At 39.3% G+C, this 18,595-nt stretch overlaps 1 protein-coding gene across 1 annotated transcript in view; it reads left to right on the top strand.

Annotated features, from left to right (window-relative positions):
- The first annotated feature begins 202 nt into the window (after positions 1 to 202).
- LOC109984426 (transmembrane protein 65) overlaps positions 203 to 18,595 on the top strand; it is a 36,338-nt gene continuing 17,945 nt past the window's right edge. The window contains exons 1-3 of the mRNA XM_020634573.3: positions 203 to 444; positions 728 to 1,063; positions 15,407 to 15,451. Of these exons, the coding sequence (XP_020490229.1) occupies positions 763 to 1,063; positions 15,407 to 15,451 (346 nt within the window). The 5' untranslated portion in view covers positions 203 to 444; positions 728 to 762. The remainder of the gene's footprint in view (positions 445 to 727; positions 1,064 to 15,406; positions 15,452 to 18,595) is intronic.

Below are 18,595 nucleotides of genomic sequence, written 5' to 3'. Positions count from 1 at the left end.
CAGATAATGCATCCAATGAAACATCCTATACCCGTAAGACTACAGACAGAATGAAATTCGTCTATTCATTGTTATAGCAGCAGTAATAATGCACACATCTCCACTGTGCCCATGCTCCGTCTGTTAACGTACGTGAGGCGATGCCGTCAGAGTTACGCACGGAGCGAAGCAGCGCTCCTATTGGAAAGTATTTCCAGGGCTGCTGATCCCCTCCCATCCGCCTCACACACCATCCTGTCAAACAGAGGTTACACTAGCTGGGATTACGCTAGCAAAAATGTGATTTTGTACAAATCTTACAGCCATTCAAGGTGTTAGAGGCAGAGTGTGCGCTGCTACTACGACAGCCAGTGAAGAAGAGGAGCCGTGTGCGCCGGAGCTGCTGCTGTGTTTTCAAGGTTTCCTGTGGAGGTTGTTGGACGGGACAGAGGAGCATCGACTGAGGTACGTCCGAGAAGACAAGTTGCAGTTTGATTTTTTGACACATCGACTTGCTAAATTGTGAACCAGTAGGCGCGTAAAATGCTGCTTGAACCAGTGTATTCATAAATATTGTGCATGTGTTGTTGCCATAAATAACCCAGGCTGCCTCCAGATGGAGGATGTGTGGGATGTTTTCATGCAACCGTTCCAGCAATGTCTTCGATTTATTACATAAAGAAGCATTGTCAGTTGTTTTGAAGTGTGGACCTGGCCTGTTCAATCATCATCCACTGTCCTCCATCAGTGTCCCCGGTTCGTTGCCATACCTCCATCCCAGAGATGCTGCCCTGCCTGCGGAAATCGCTGCGGCCCGCCCTCGCTCTGAGAGCCGGGGCTGGGTTAACCACAGCCGGACTCAGCAGCCACCAAACCCCCGCCGTAGCGTCACCGCCCCGGTTCTCTTCAGAGCCGCCCCTCTTCATGCTGATGCAGCGGTGTCACCTGGGCACACACCCGGAGCCCGTGGAGCCCCTCAACTCCCCCCGAGGAGCCAAGGAGTTTATTTATAGCCTTCATCCGACTGAACGCACCTGTCTGCTGCGAGAACTGCACAGGTTCGAGTCCATAGCTATTGCTCAAGGTAGGTGGTGATATACAGAATACAGCATTGAGTACATTTGCAGTTTAAGATGCAGTTGAATCAAATATAAATATAGTTCTTTCAGACTTCAAAATTAAGTCTTTACAAAACATGATTGCTCTTTAGCATACAAGCATGAGGGAAACTCATTACTGGAATAATCAATAATGAATGACAATGATTTGTTATAGTAAGCATCATAAAGTCCTACTTATGTTTATTTTCTTTACTGTAGCACCATATTAGCTTTAGTTCTTGGTTACACAATTTAACAACAGTCTTCCCTGTGGACTACTGTTGTCTTTGTATCATTTAGGCTTTGGTTTGATCTCCTAAACCGTAATGGGAGTCTGATATAGTCACTATAGGTTCACTCGTTAACGCCCTGTTTTTCCAATAGACCATGTCATAGTTTTATGGATATTAGGAGCCAATTCCCATAGTGCTGTTCTCCAGCTGACCCAGACCTCTGACCTCTGTGAGCAAAGACAAGAGAATGGTCTATCAGGGATCAATAACTTATGTGACTGTCACTGTAATCATTGCACAGTATTTCTTTAGGGAGCAAAAACAATAGTATAAATCAGTAGCTAAGTCTGACTGTTGCTTTCAGATGAATTCAACAGATACTCATGTTTAAAAAAAAAAAAATTCTCCAGATGTGTGTTTATCCTTTGGAAATGGATGTTGGATTCATGTTATCACTTTACGGTGCTGCACGCAGGCTTCGGTCTCACATTTTTCATCAAAAGACATGTTAGTCAGGTGATGCTTGAAGCTGTAAATATCAGTGTCATTTCATCCTGTGGAGAAATGGTGGTGTGTCACATGGTAAACACCCAGATTCTCTTTTTAAATCCAGAAGTCATTATAACAAGATCTGTAATTTTCCATTACAAAACAAATCATCATGCCAAAGTACTAGAGACTAAGGCTGTCACACTTTACTGTCAATCTGTCTTCAATTCTTATCAAATTGCTTTTAACGATCAGTCCCGCTTTTCTGTTTACCCAGTACATTTTAGATTCCTCCCAGTACTGCATAACATGCACTTTTTGCCGTTGTTTTTATTTCAGTCTGCTGTGTGAGTGCAGGGCCGCTGAGGCAATGGTCTAGTACAAGAGGAGGAAGAGAAGCAGGTTGGAAGAAGGAAGTGGGTCGATCAATATGGAAACAGAGGAGAGGTGGAGGGAGGGACAGAAGAGAGACATGAGTAATGATGGAGAGGCTCTACAGTACACAAGGTTCTCTCTGGGAGTCTGCTGCTGCTGTCGCCCTCTGAAATTAACACCAGTAGTAAAATGCACACACAAAATGATTTATAATGGTTTACATCCCTACAAAAATGTTGAATATTGGATTTAAATGTACAAGCCTGAAGTCACTGAAAAATAGTTTTATGAAGGAAACACTTTTATTGATAAAAACATCAGATCCATCATACTGGATTAAGGATTAGGGGTTGAAACTGCTTGAAAGTTTTCAATAGAGCCTTGTTGATTGTAGTGTCTTCTGTAAATAAATATCATCTTGGGGAACACCCCACAGGTGAGCTTCAGATATCTCTGAGCCAATAATCTTTGAAGTCAAAACAATCCTTACAATCTCTAAATTCCCACTCAGGACACCATACAGCACCAGCCTGCTGAATGGTGAACATTCATCTAGTTGGCTGTGTATGTATTGGCGTGTTTGCACTGTTTCTTCTCAGTGCACAGCTCTAAATAAGAAGTGACAGCAACATGCAAATCACAGCCCAGGCTGTCAGTGTTTCTCATGAAACCAGAGTGCTATTTTAATTGCAGATATTGATTGACGGAAGCCAATAGTTATGAGTTTCACAATGTTCATACATCAACACTAGGCGTGTAATGTATATAAAATATGGAGAAGTTGTTCAGTATTGCAAAAAAAAAAAGTGCAGGTAAGCTATAATGCACAGTATGTTTGTCCTATTGCTGTTCTTTGTGTTTTCTGCACTACTGGTTTTTACAACATTTTCTCCTGAATTAATTTAAGCACGTCTCTGACATTGGGGCTAGTTGTTTGGTTTCTATTGCACATAGGCAGATTAGAAAATACTATGGGTATGATAGTTCACTCTCTATATGACCCTGCATCCTGCTGCAAGCTGACAGTATGTGAGGTGGCATCAAAGAATCGTTCACTTTCCTCCATGTACGCTTTTTCAGTCCAGTAATTCTTCTGCTGACTGATAGCATCTTAAGCAGATTGAGGAGTCGTTTTTGCCATAGTAATAAAAACTAAACATTTTAATGACAGCTTCACAATGTCATCCAACTGATATTGTGCTAGACGTTTGTTTTAGTGACTTGTTTGTGATTGTGGGTGTTAATTATTTCAAAATGAAATCCTTTTTAAATTCCGGCAGGGTCCATCCAAGAAGTGAACTATTTCCCTCACGGCACAGAGGAAATTAATTATTATTATTTTAATTAAAAAATCAGTTTGTCTCTTTCCCTATACCTTCCTCTTTCCCCATCTGTGGTGGTCAGACTGTGGGGGAATTGCCAGCAGAGCCATCATGATGAGGCGTTTCATTGAGATCCTCCATGCCCACCGATCCTGATAGTACATCATTATATTGTGTCGGATGTGGCTGATTGTATCCGGACCACATGATGCGAGTCTTCTCCTGTTAGCCACAATATTAACACTGAATGAGATAAATCCCTCATGTGCCCCTTGGTAGAGGCTTTGTCACACACTGAGACTGTAAAATAAATAATTGATTCCATCTATTTCTTCATTATTTCAGGCAGAAGGGCTTTAATGACATTGTTGCCAAAATCAGAGGATCACTTTTAAAAGTGGGTCGTGTGGAATGACAGTGTAGAGATGCTAAGGTCTTTTATTTGCCACATTCAGTCATATTCCCTCCTGGGTTTTAGGTTTTGTTTGGCATTTCTGGGTTGATATGAAGCTCAAATATTAGAGGATAAATGTGAGCAAGTGTGCTGATGTGACTATTCTGAGAGGACAGATACAGCCCTTCTCACCTCCGGGGCCTGCCTGGCTGGAGCTGGCTCACATCTTCACCTTCACACTATAAAAACCCTCAGGGATTGTCTTACCTACTGTACGTGTGTGCTGCAGATGAGCTGAATCAGTGATTGTTGGACTGGCATACTCTCTCTCTCTCTCTCTCTTTCTCTCTGACATGATGGCTGACAGGTTGATTTTTTTCTGACAGGCTTATCAACATCCATCATCTTTCTACCCTGAGGCTTCATGACCCCTGAAGCTAAACCCTTATTTTCATAAAGTTTGTTCTGGTTTGCTGAATGGGGAGGAAGCTGGATATCTCTGCTGGCACTCCTTCATACTGGATGGCCTCAGGTTTTCTTGCAGTGTGTCCATGCTGGTTGCTGCCATGTTTACCCTATCATCATAGATATGTGCCCAATATTTTAAATTACAGATTCCACCCCCCTCAAATTGACCACTTTGGGTCAGCGCCACAAGCACAACATAATCAACTTATATTATAAAATTATATATTTAGGCAAGTAACTAAGACATTTTGCACAAAGACTATGTGCTATTTGTGATGTGTATACACCATATGGCTTTAGTGTGCATCCATACAGAGTTGATTTGTCTTAAGACCGATTTGGTAAATTACTTTGGAAGAAATGTTGTTCTATGACTGAGCCTCTGAGACCTGCAGCACAGTTACAGACTGAATGTTGATGATCATCTGAGTAGTTGTCACAGGCACTGTTAAAGTAAACATGAATGTAGTGATTACAACGCAGTCATTGCATGGCAAACTAAATGCTGACTGGGCTAAGATGTCAATATTTGAAATGAGTAACTATCTACAAGTAAAACTGAAGTATACAAAATGATGAATGATTAAGATTATGAGGATATTCTCGTTAGATACAGCCAATTAAGCCCATTTTCTTCAAATAACATTTATTTTCTCCGCATAGAAAGCCAAAGCTATAATTCGTACTTCTTAATTCTTAATTGTTAAAACTGAAATGTATAAATGCTGAAGTTTGAGTTTTAGATTGACTTTAGCAGTAAGCTGTAAGATAGCACCTGAACAAGCTGCAGATTTACCTGAGGATGAAAAAGACATCAATGACATGTGGCGAGGTGCTGAACACGGTTCTGTTCACAAAGGATATGTACAAACTTTTGAAAGAACATTTTACCCAATATTTATGCATTGAAAAGTTCATGAACAATGACAAGGATACACTTCTTGACTTGAGCTTGCATTTGTATCGAGCACTGCCAGGAGTTGACGCAGGTCTATGCACCACTTCCAGGGGGAACATTCTGTATATTTGCATATAAGTAACCTTCTCACCTTACAAAATGCAGGATGTCACTGTACAGCTCTTCTTAGATGAGGCAGCTAAATGAATGAATAAGCCACCAGAGATCGTGCTGTGCCATCTGGGCCTCTTTGATCTCCAGCGTCCAGGTACAAAGTGAATCAGGACTCATGCAGTCTTCCAGGGGAGAAATGAAAAAGTGAGATGTGTGATGACATTGAAGCAATTTCCCTTCATGGCTCAGAGGATGAAGAAGTTCTGCAGAAGGGAACGCTAATGTGAGATGGAACAAAGGGACAGAAATCAGAAGAAAGACGTGCATTCTTTTGTCTGTATGACCTTTAAGTGTCCTTTGGGGCTGCAAAAATAAATTGAGGAGGCATCAACAAACACATCAAATCAAACCAGAAAAAAGTTATTCTTCATAATCTAACTCTCTTTTCGAACCCTGAAATAATTCAGGGGTTGATTAAACCCAGGAGGATCAAAGCTTTCAACCTCTTTCCTCAGGTTTGTCTATTTCATATGCAGGCTTATATTTTCTACTCCCCGTTTTGTCTTCATAGTTGTTTGTTATACAGTATTGGACTACACCTTTTTTATTGAATAGAGCGTTCAATCTCCTTAAATCATGTTTCCAGTATCGAACCGAACTGAACTGAAAAAAAGGACAAAGCAGACCACCTTTTTCATTTCACCATCCTCCCTGGGCTCCAACAGTCCTATTGTCATGCTAATACACGCACAGCTGCATAACGTCAGTCCTTGGTGATGTTAGCCCTGCTGTTCCACAAACACAGGCAGTAGTGGCTCCTGCAAGTCTACTGAAAAAACACAGGACCATTTGCAGATCTCTGTAATGATGCTGATAATTGACTCTCTAGAAATCAACAGTTCATATCATTGCCAGGTAGTAGGTTGTGTTGCTGTCCTGTGGGCGTTGTTGACATTTTACTGTTGATTTGTGTACAGAAAGAAACACACAGACAGGAATAACACAGCATGTGTATTCATCAAGAGCAGTTTGCTTCCAACGACAGAGCTGCAGCCAATAATAGCTGAACAGTATACAGACAGAATATTGCTGAGGAGATTTTGGACTTTTGTCAATTGAGTGGGTTATTAACTTATTCTGCCTGTGACCCCCCCCCCCCAAAAAAAATAGTGTGATACAATCCACTACTTAAATGTTGAAAACAATTTAAAGAGTACAGAGAGATCTCACAAACGCAAAAATGTGGAGAAATGGTGGTGTGTCACATGGTAAACACCCAGATTCTCTTTTTAAATCCAGAAGTCATTATACTATTTGGAATAAGAGCTTTAATTTTCCATTGCAAAACAAATCATCATGCCAAAGTACTAGAGACTAAGGCTGTCACACTTTACTGTCAATCTGTCTTCAATTCTTATCAAATTGCTTTTAACCATCAGTCCTGCTGTTGTGTTGCCATATAAAGGATACCTTCTATGATATGTTTTTGATCAAAAATCCATTAGTTATCCACACACCGTGGCCCAGCTTCTCTAATTTTAACTTCTCAAAGTTTATGAAACAGTTTCAACCGAGGAATTTAAAAACAAGGATGCCAATTTTTTGAAAGAAACTACTTTTCCAGCTTAAAGTCCAAACCTGACAAAGGAAAGAACATATTTTATTCGCTGTTACTAGCAAAGTAAGCCAACTAAGTTTTGCAGATCGTGTTACCTTTGCAGCCTGCAAACATCCTCCCCATACATATTCACGCTTCACACTATACAACAACACAAGAAAAACAGGTCACACTTTTGTCTTGAGTTTCCAGTTTAGTTTTGTATTTTTACTAATCTGATATCACTTCCTGTTTTATTTGGTCTTTTCCTTCTCTTGTGTTTGTTGTTACAGTTATTTCTTTCGGTCTTCAGTGTTTCCTGTTTTATTTTGTAGTTCTTCCCCCAGTGTTTCATATCTAGTTTGACATCCTGCCCTTGTGTGTGTGTGTGTGTGTGTGTGTGTGTGTGTGTGTGTGTGTGTGTGTGTGTGTGTGTGTGTGTGTGTGTGTGTGTGTGTGTGTGTGTGTGTGTGTGTGTGTGTGTGTGTGTGTGTGTGTGTGTGTGTGTGTGTGTGTGTGTGTGTTTCCCTCCAGTTTGATTGCCCTCATCAGTTTCACCTGTCTTATTAGTCACACCTGGTTTTTATTACACCATGAATTGGAATCTGCAAGCTTTTATTTTCCTTTTGACTGTTTTAATGAAATTACTTTTAAGTCTATCTGCAAGTGGGTCCTCCTCTGTGTTTTTCTTCAACCATGAGAGCTTTATAAGGTCAAAAGAGAAAATTATTCTTAGATGAAGCCTGTGTTGTATTTGCCCTTTTTTCAGGTCAGAGGACAATTATAATGCTAATGTTAGCCTACAATATGGTTCCATCCAGGACTCAACAGCATGCATGGGAAATACTACAACACGGAAGCACTGGACTATGTATTGCAAACAGTTTTTTTTTTGTAACATGTAACACTACAATATGCTGGAGATGCTGCCCAATCTATGATGTATGTAGATTTATTGCTAATAATGAAATTAGCAAGTTAGCCAGGCATTATGTTAGTGCAGAATACCCTACAGGTCCCATTTCTATAACCACTGGTTGTTGATTTTTCTGGATTTAGAAAGGCATGATAATAAGGCCCAACCTTTCAATTGATAAGTGTGAAAACTATAGTGTTTAATAGGGTCTTAACACCACTAAAAGTTAAAGTCCCAAAGTTAAGATTAATAAAAGAAAACTTAATCCAGAGGGTATGAAAGTGAGCAGAAAAACTACATATGCTTCTTATCTCCCAAACAGATGGATCCAGGCATGAATCACATTACACAGGCACGACAGACGGCCATGAAAATATTATGCACAGTGGGATGTTTGATATTCAAGGTGGGGTTTGTATGTGTGAGCCCGTCCAGTTTGTCATGAGGTCATGACCTTTAGAATAATCATGAGACAGGGATTGATGATTTTCTTTTCTTTCTTTTTTTCTTTTCTCATATAACCTTTGATGAAAACACACACTCACTTTTTTGTCACCTCTTTTTTTTATATGATTCTTCTGCTCTGTTGTGTCATATTTGTCACGTGTTGTTTCTATGTTTATCTATCCCACTCTTACTCCGTCTCCAACCCCCTCCACACTTACTTCAGATTTACCTCAGCATACTACACGTCATTCCTCCCGGTTTTCTCCTTGGTTTTATGTCCCTCAGAGGCTTCTGTAGCTGACTTTGCTGCACAGTCATGATGGCAGCTGATTTCACTGCAGACCCACATGACCAAAGTCAGCACTCTGTGGTTGATGTTAAGGTTAAAAACATTCTGCAGGCATGTTCTTACTGCAGTGTTTGTCCTCTAGGTCTTATGTGGTTAAATACTTGATAAGCTGCTTAGTTGAATAACTTTCCTAAAATAAATACATCCTGGCTTATTTTGTATCAGTCTGCCTTCCAATATTCAAGTTAGGAGAAAGAATCCAGCTAATTGTAAATCAATGGCTTGTCTGAATGGTATGCAACATGCCGCCAGTATGGTCAACATCTTTTATAATGCCAGAACCCTCTAGGAAATTGTACTGCATTGACCCTGAAAACATCCGCAAATATTTAGTAGATCCTTCCTCTCTGCATGCTGCTCATATTAGCTGAGATTAGTTTGTGGCACTGCCACACTATTACAGCATTTTTTCACTGCCTGTGCTGTTGTGTACAGTTACATGCAGTATACCTGAATTTGTGCAACAACAAACAAAGGCAAACGTTTGAATATGTTCTGTCCTCACCCCAAACAGGGATTTAAATAGGTGAATCAGTGAAAACACATGTTCATCTGTTTCTGTGTGTTCCACTGGTGAGGTGGGGTTTCTAATCAATGACTAATTGATATTAAGGAGGCCAGGTGTGAGTAATTAACTCAGATTACCTCAGAAAGAATAGAAAACAACTCAAGGCATGGCACCTACATTGTGTAGAGAATTTACTATACTATAAATAGTTTTTTGTAAAAAATATAAAATGTCACGTTGTTATTGGTCTTAGCCATTAATGCACAATTTACAGTAGCCAACAGGGTTATATCTTTTTATAGTGTTACATGCAGGGGAAGTCATTATAAACCATCCAGCTATTTCTTGCAGCCCACTACTTCATTAAAAATACTTCCCTTGTCTTCCTTGCATGGTCCTTTGTTTCTGTTGGCCGATAGATAGAGAGCGATGCTTTCTTCTTTCCTTCTGTTCTCTTGTGGTTCGTCATTAGTCAGGAGGATATTTAAAGGATTTGTGTTTTCAGTCTGTTTCTGGGTTTAGTTTCAAGCTCTCCACAGCTGCCTTAATTGGCACTGGAGGAAAAGACTGGTGTATATGTCTACCTGTCATATCCTGCCAAGTTTTTTTAAACCCCACAGGAAGGAACTTCTTTGCTGAAATTTAACTACACTGTTACGCTTCAGTTTATGTGGTGTCATGCCCCAGTGCTTTGTTTTTTCTTCTTGTTCTGTCTAGTTAGTTATGCATTTCCAAAGAAAGAGCTACTCATTATTTTCCCTGAGGGAAGAAAACGTATTTTGAGTTGTGACTTGACATTTAGAAGCCCTCCAGTAGGCATGTTATTGAAGAAAAAAGTTTCCCTTCAAAAACACTTTCATATGCAAATCATTCGCTTTTAGTTAACTTTCCCAAGTTGTATTGATGTACAGACTCAAAGAATGAATCCAAGAAAACTGGATGCAGAAATACTTAACTGACTATTAATTGCATTTTATTGAATTGTTCTTTTTCAATTAATTTCCACAAGTTTTCTCTCCAAACTCAATCACCCTAAGACAAAATCATTCAACTGTGCGTTTTCAAAAACTTGCTGCTACAAAAAAAGACCGTATCCCACTTTCTGTGTGCAGTCTGATGTCCTCTTTGTGTCATAAATCATAAAATACCAAGGTGCTGCACACTAGATAAATGACTATAGCCCTCTATTGTTTCCCTGCAGATGAACTCTTTTGATCTCACACACCAGCACACGTGCCTGCTCAATCTGAAGACACAAAATGTGTCTGTATATGAGTACACAGATTCCTACAGATTAGCATATTATTAGACATATATACAGGCTGTCTACCCTTAACACTACAGTCGTATGAAAGCACATTGCAAAAATGAGAATCTCTTTCTGTGTGAAGAGATGTGTCACTCAGAAATCAATGGAGTCTTGTGGGAAAGAAACAAGGATGTTTCTTGGTTTACATTTGCTGTATAAAGCCCAAGACACACACACACACACACACACACACACACACACACACACACACACACACACACACACACACACACACACACACACACACACACACACACACACACACACACACACACACACACACACACACACACACACACACACACACACACACACACACACACACACACACACACACACACACACACACACACAGAAACCGTAATGCACTGCTGCACGCTCCTGTGATAAAAGTTCCCCCACATCTTTTTGAGGTTTGCACCCCTTGAACACAAAAACACCTGAATCAGCAGAAAATCTCATGGCGTCTATAAATGATTAGACTGACAGATATTATTCATCATAACTTAGCAATAGCTGAGCAAGACCTTTACTTCTGGGTTCCTTCCTCCTCATTTCAGATTTTCAAATTCTGTGTTTAATTATCGATTTCATGCTGGCCCAGAAACAAGAAGCAGAAAGTTGAACAAGCCATTAATCACAGTAAACAAAGACAACATGATCCCTTTTTCATCCATGGCCACAACAAACGCCTGAGACGCCAAATGATACTTGATCAAACACACATTCATAAATGTTCAGACTGCTAAGATAGCTCTAACCACAGCGAGGAAGTTCCTGTTTTGAATCCCCATCGGACCGGGCCTGTCTGTGTGGAGTCTGTGTGTTCTCCTTGTTCATGCGTGGATTCTTTCCAGGTACTCCGGCTTCTTCCCACAGTCCAAAGACTTGCTCGTTAGGGCCATTGGTGACTGGCCGCAGGTGTGAATGTGTCTGATTGTCTGTCTCTATTGTCGCCCAATGGCAGCCGGGATCGGCTCCAGCCCCCTGCGACCCCTAATGGGAAAGCGGTATAGATAATGGATCCATGGATGGAACAATATAACTGTGCTGAACCAGACTGTTAACTTGGCTTGGGTCAAAATGCTGCCAACATTCAGCATGGTTTGTCTGTTTTCTTTGCAACTTTAGCTTTCTTTTTTAAATGACATTTGATCCACAGTATTTTGTAAGTGTTTTGGCGGTTTGCTTCAGAGAATTGGCGTCGCTGACTCTGCAGTAATTATTCAAGATCTGTGCCCAAAATGATGACATATTGGTTTTTGTGTTTATCTGTAAACGCAGTCTTGGTTAAATGCCAGAACTTGCTGTACTGGTGTTTCTGCAGGACACAAAATAAAGGAAGGCTTTAGAGGAATGAAACATGACTGCTTTGGTATTTAATCATGCTCGTGGTTAGGTACTTCTCTAAGCTCATTACATGTTATCCCCACTCCTGTCTGTTTGAAATTGAATTCTCTGGAGACTGCAGCTCTGGGAGATTTTGGGTTGCCATGCAATCAATACTTTCTCCCTCAGGAGTTCTGGGGCCAATAGGAAGCCATGTCAGCTATAACAGCTCGAATGAATGGCTACATAAACCCCTCTGGTTTGGGAATGAAAAATCTTCAAGGCATTCTGTTTCTCATAATTAGTTTTTTTTTAATTTCATTTGAGTTTGGATCAGCTGCATTTTTGCTTTGCCACATCACTTTTTAAGTGATAGGAGAATGCAGCAGTGTAGGCTTTTAATTTTGGCAACAATGATGTATTTCATTGTTTCTGTCATATCCAAATGGAACAGATTTGTGTTACAATTATTTCAGATGGATTACAGGCCTGCATTGTAGCATTGTTTGCATTATCTGCAGTGTAAGGGAACGTTTTTGAGACCAAAAATTCTATTAAAAAAATAATGATCCGTCCTTTTAATTGTTTTTAACTATGCAGACATAAAATAATATATATTATAACAGCCATCAGTTTTAGAAGAAACACAGTTGGAGCAATTAATAGCTTTAATCTTAAATGTGACCTCTTAATAAAACCAGTATTAATATACAGCCCTGAAGTTAAGACAATATGTTGTCACTTTATGTAATATAACATTAACCTTTTCAGTTTCATAGAAGGCTGTAAGTATGCATGTTTTACTTCCTATTAAACAACCTGATGTTATTCCAGTTATGTATTTCAGTTTTTTGCCTGGATGTTGGATGTTTTCCTGTTGATCCATGAAAAGGCTTGTAAGGATAAAAAAAACTTGAGTGACTACGATAAATCCAGGAGCAACTTGGATCATGATTCAATGGAAAAGAGCAGGAGGTTTTTTTTTCATACTTTCGCCAAAGTTAACAGAAATAGTTTTTTAATTTATCCAGGTTCATTTTTACTGCTCACCAGCTTCTTTGCCCTCCATTCCTTATATTATTCCATCTCTTTAAGGTTGTGATTGCACAACATAGCCATAGAGTGGCAAGAGCAGCAAATGGATTCATGTGCTGCAACACTTTTGATAAAAATAAAACTAACATATATATGTTTGTTGAACCATGGCATACTGGTTAGTGACATATAACTGTTATCTCACAGAGTATTTGTTTCAATGGTAGATGAGATTAATTGGTGCAGTAGTTTACTTCGCTCACAGAGCAGCACAGGAGAATCATTGAAAGCTCTTTAATTAAAGCCTTAATCACTCCTGAATGGGTGATGAAACAGAAAGCACTGTGTTCCTGTACTAAATTACTCACACCACCCATCTTGTGTGGGAGTTTTTTCATGTCTGCCAGCTTGTTCTTGTCTTATAGTTTGATATTTTTTGTCTCTTTAGCTGAGATGATTTTTAATACCTGTGAAATGAGATAAATGTATACAAGGTGCTGCAGTGGCTGGAGTCAATGACAGGCCTGTGTGAGAACTAATGATAAACAAAAAGTAATGTTGCTGTGCGTGCATCCCTGTGAATGTGTCAGCAGTGGGGTTTTCTGGAGCACTGATGAAAGGAATAGAATTGAGGGGAACAATTGTCTGTTGCGGTTTTGTCCGCAACATGAGATGCTGGTTGAACTGCGGACTGGAGTAATGAGCTTGAAACATGACACCGAGTCCTGAAAGAAAAGGAGGAAGTGAGGGATGGAAATAGGTGGGGAGAGCCAACAGGATGGAAAAAGCTGGCATATTTTCTGCTTTGGGTTTCTTTTTCTTTTGAACTTTGTGATATTACAGTTTGAATCTAGCATTATAAAGTGAAAAGGTTAGCCAAATAGCAATGTTTAAGTTTATGTAAAGCAATAGCAGTGTATTTAAGATTAAATATAAAGCATGTCATTTTAAAAAGCTGGTTAATTTCCAAGTCTGAACTTGGCAGAAATAGCTTTTCTCCCACAAACCATATTAGGATTTTGGCATTTTATTTCATATAAAGCAAGCTTATTGGGAGTTGTGGGGGTGGGAGTTTCACATTTTTGTTTGTAGGCATCTTTGTATGAATGCATGTGTGCCTGGGGGTTGGTAGAACTGACTGTACATGGAGATGGATGACACATCTCCACCTCCACTTGTTGTACAAAAGTGAAGCCAAAATACCCCCTTGACTGTCTCAGTATTGAAGTTCTGGCCCTTCAGGTAACAAAAACACACACTTCATCCTTCAGGTCCTCACAGTCTTCAGAAGCAGACCCTCCTGGTTTTGAAAAGTTAAATAATTCTTGTGTTAGTGTTTGTTAAGTTTTCTCTCGCTTTGCCCCATTTTCTGCTAATCCTGCGCATACAGCAGGGGCTGCATTTGTCAAGATAGATGTCAATCATTGCATCTTACATCTTTGTATAGCATGAATAAATAATTCAAATGTTACTTCAAAGAAAGCAAACACTCGACATGTATATTGATTTTCTAGTTTGACTGATGTCCTATCTGTTAACATGGAGGAGGTGGACATCATGAGCTTTACTGCAGTCAGTCAGTCAGTCAGTCAGTCAGTAGGAGGAGCTCAGAATGTTTTGGCTTCCCTTTAGGGGAGCTGTCATGTTGTCCTTTTTACTTCTATGGTTGATAACAGTGAAGACAGACTCTGCTTGGATTGAATACAACTTCCTCATCAGCATGCACAATCTGTTTCAGCCTGGTTTAGCGTGCAGTGCTGCTTTAACACCTGTAACTGATGGAGCAGACTTCACGATGTGGTCTAACATTGTTACTGACCTCAGTAAAACAAGACTAATTTCACACTTCTTGCAAAGGAAACAGTCGTGACTTCTGTCCTTAAAATCAAAGTATATTACTTGTTTTTCTTTCTCCAAGTCCCTGATTAAATCAGTGATATAGTGAGTGTTGCTTTAATGTGGCACATGCAGGCTGACACGTATTCTTTCCACCACCCTTCATTGCAGGAAAATGTCATAGCCCCTTAACTTCATATATGACCCTTAACTCAAGTGAGAAATGGGGAAAAGTTATTAATAAATCTCAGTGAAGTCACTTTATTTTCATCACTGATATGTCAAATGAATTTATCACTTTAAGTGTGGGGATAGAAAAAATAAATGTCACACACACACACACACACACACACACACACACACACTGCAGGCCTCTTCTGCAGCCTAACTGGCAGCAGACTTATCATTTGCGTCACTTTTGTGCTCATCTCTGTTTCGCTCAGGGGAGGTTCCACCAGGGGAGAAAATCTTTCCTCCTCTCTGACACCTCCTCATCACTCATGACACATTGCTGAAACGTTTTCTATCTCTCTCTCTCTCTCCCCTCTTTTCTCTCTCTTTTCTCTGTATTTAAAAGGTTGTGACTGATGGGCTGTGCCATTTAAGAGCCGTCTGACATTTATTGTGACTTTTAGCCTCCACTGAAAAGCAGACCATAGGAGATGAAGATTTTTTTATAATGTTTGGTTTTCTCTTCTTCTTTTTTAGGGCAGCTGGAGATTGCACCGCCCACTGCAGCACAGTTAAGATATGGTAAGAAGTCAAATGTTTGGTAATCTTGGTTGATATGATGTAATAAGTCTGTGTTTTCATGTGTATTTTATTGCTTTTGTTTGGAGGCTTGGTTCGGAGGAGAACAAATTAGCAAGACATTGTGGCTTATTGATGCCTAAGTTTCCATAGTGTCCTGAAAGGAAAAGAAAAAGTCTCACATATGAGCCTGACTGTTCAATTTTCCATGAGCAGATGTTGCATAAGCCTTTCCCCCTAAAGTCTCAAGTTGGTTGCCAAAGACGGAAGTAGCTCTTTATGATGCAAGACAAGGTTTGTGGATAACATACAGGCAGATATTAGTGATGATAAGCTGTTAAAAGTCACTCTATGATACAAAACACACAATATTTCACCTTTATATTATGTTCCAGGTTATGTTTAAGAGTCAATAACAACAAGCAGAACACAAGACACATCCACAGGCAGGCAGTCATTTAAGTGCTAAAAGGATATGATACACCAGCATGCACTGTGTCTGCAGCTATTTTGAACCTATTCATATTCACATATTAGCAGGTTTATTGTATAGTACTTATGTTTGCTATGACTCATTAGCTTACACTGATGAACTTCATGTATATTGTCTTGGGGCAAAAGAATATCTAGAACTGATTTGGGTCATGATTTTTAAACCTCAAGATGTAAAAATGACAAAAAAAACATTAGCATAGTGAATGTAAAATGCTGAAGTGGAACTCCAAATGACCACAACAGTTGGTTTAAGACATACTGAATAAGCACACAAAGCAAAGAGGGGAAAAGACAAATAAAAGAAACTGTGATATTAACTTTCAGACATGTTTGAAAATGTATTCCACATGAAGTTTGTTGCTCTTTGCTTTTTATGTGAGTTAGGAATGAGAATTCATTTCTTTAATTTCTATTTTTAAAGGGGCCATGAATGAAATCCCAATCATGTAACAGTGTTTTGCAGATCATTTCTCAGTCCCAATGAAAGCTCTTGCCCTCAGACATGTGTCATCCACCTGCACACACTCAGCTAAAAGTGAATGCAGGTGTACTTCACCCTGCAGAGATCGTTTTACTGACCTGACCTCAGATTTTTGTCCTCCTCTCTCCTACTGAGAGCTTGGAAAGATTGCTGGTGAACCCAAAATTGTTCAGGATACTTGTGTTTTCACTCTTTGTTTTCTCAGCATAAATTTAAACAGAGACGTCTTTATGAAAATGAACAACTACAAGGACAATATCTCTCTGAAGCTCAGTGTTACCTTGTTGTGATGAAATGCAGTCTTTCTTGCTTTTCACTTAAGAAAACATTGCCGAGTGAAACCTAACCAGCACTTAAGATTTTTCTCATGACAGAATTGTCTCAGTGTTGGATGTACTTTTTTCTTTCCTTTTCTCCTTCTCAGTGTTCAGTGGATTATGGTTACTGCAAAACCATTTCTTGACACCACTATATAAGCTTAAAAACTAATTAAATGCTTCAAGCTCTTTCTTTATGTATATTGGAGCTGAAGTTTACAGAATAAATATCTCAACCCTGCTCTTATTTGCTCGGCTCAATCAAAGGAAAATACTGTTCGTGATTTCAATTCAATCCATGGACCTCTGAATGTGTATTCCATTAATGCGGATAAAGTAGTTAAAATGTGACGTGAGCAAAATGTTAAATTAAAAATCTGCAAAGTTCTCTGTAGTTCGCTGCAGTGTAAAACAAAGAAGCAACGTTTGTCCTCATGTTGATAAAATTAGTCTGAAGATAAAAGTAAAGTGATAAGATCATAATGAAATGTACCCACTTTAACTAAACACATCCTCCAAACAGCTCTACAATGAATATTGTATTCAGAATGTACAAAAATGAAGAAATAAAAGCCAGAGAAGCCGTTTTAAATTTTCCTCCTTCTTATGTTGGATAAGAACACTCGAAAGACATTTTGTCCTCGAGGGTTTTAATGTGTTAGGCAGGTTAATGTGGTTTTAAACAGCCGAGTCCAGGACAGATAAGGAGTGATGATTGGGAAATTAAAAATTGGGGTTCTTGGTAATCCCTGTCGTGAAAGTCGATAAAAACTATGCTGGACGTGCTCTCAGTGAGAAAACACTGAGACACCGGAGGCAAACAGTATAATAATGTATATTCTTCTTATCTGAAGCAGAGTTGATGCTTTTCACTCTTGTGTGATAGATTGTGTTTTCTGCTGTGAAATATCCAAAACAAACCTCAGGATTTAGTTGTACAGCAGGTTTGCTATGAGATGGAGTTTTCTTCACAGTTCAGTCAGAGCGGCTCCTGAAGACATTAAAGTCTGTGCTGAAGACACGAGTGAGTGCGTTGTGTGCTGAGGCTCAAACAGCAAGATCGAACTATGAATCTGTACTGTAGGAGAGCAGCAGAAGAAGAAGAGGAGCTCCAGAGAAGAAATGACATCTTACTTTTTTTTCCAGTTGTGCTTTGAGCAAACACCTTAAATGACTTGAACTAGACTGAACTTCACTTGAACTTCTACTAGAAAAACATTATCCCCGGGGCAGTGGTGGGCGACATTTAAAATACTGTTTTAATAATCCATTATACACAATATCGAGTCTACAAACATTGCATCTATTTATGCAAAGTGATAAATTCATTACTGTGTGGAGAAATATATACAGTCTTATGCCGTTTTACTGGTTGGAGCTGCTTGATATTTGATTGTATTTCTGCAAAAGGCCAATATTTAACCTAAACCTTTTTCAAATAAACTAGACAAAACCCAGTTTAGGGAAAGATGTGCTGGTACATGTTTTGCAGATGGCCTTGACTGGGCTTTAGAAACAACACATCAACAAGTTGTTAGTATGGACTGATACGTTACAAATTCATCAGTCTGTAAATCTTTGCTTCATCCTCTTAACAAAGGTGGAAACAAAGTAAATCATTACACAACTGAGACAATATAATGCTTTAAATACACCAGAGAATACAAACTGTGAACTCAGCATGGCTAACATTTCATAAAAGTGGAGACTGAGATTAGAATATATTGTTAAATATATCCTCTTTAACATTAATCTAGGGAAGCTTTCCCTTCTTTCTGGTGTTTGGGATCAGATTCACTCTTGTTTGCTGTGTCGCTTCAGTTGCTGATGTTCTTATCTTTATAGCAGTATTTT

Source organism: Labrus bergylta, chromosome 8 (assembly GCF_963930695.1).
Source record: "Labrus bergylta chromosome 8, fLabBer1.1, whole genome shotgun sequence".
Taxonomy (NCBI): Eukaryota; Metazoa; Chordata; class Actinopteri; order Labriformes; family Labridae; genus Labrus; species Labrus bergylta.
This window is presented reverse-complemented; position numbering and strand designations above follow the sequence as displayed.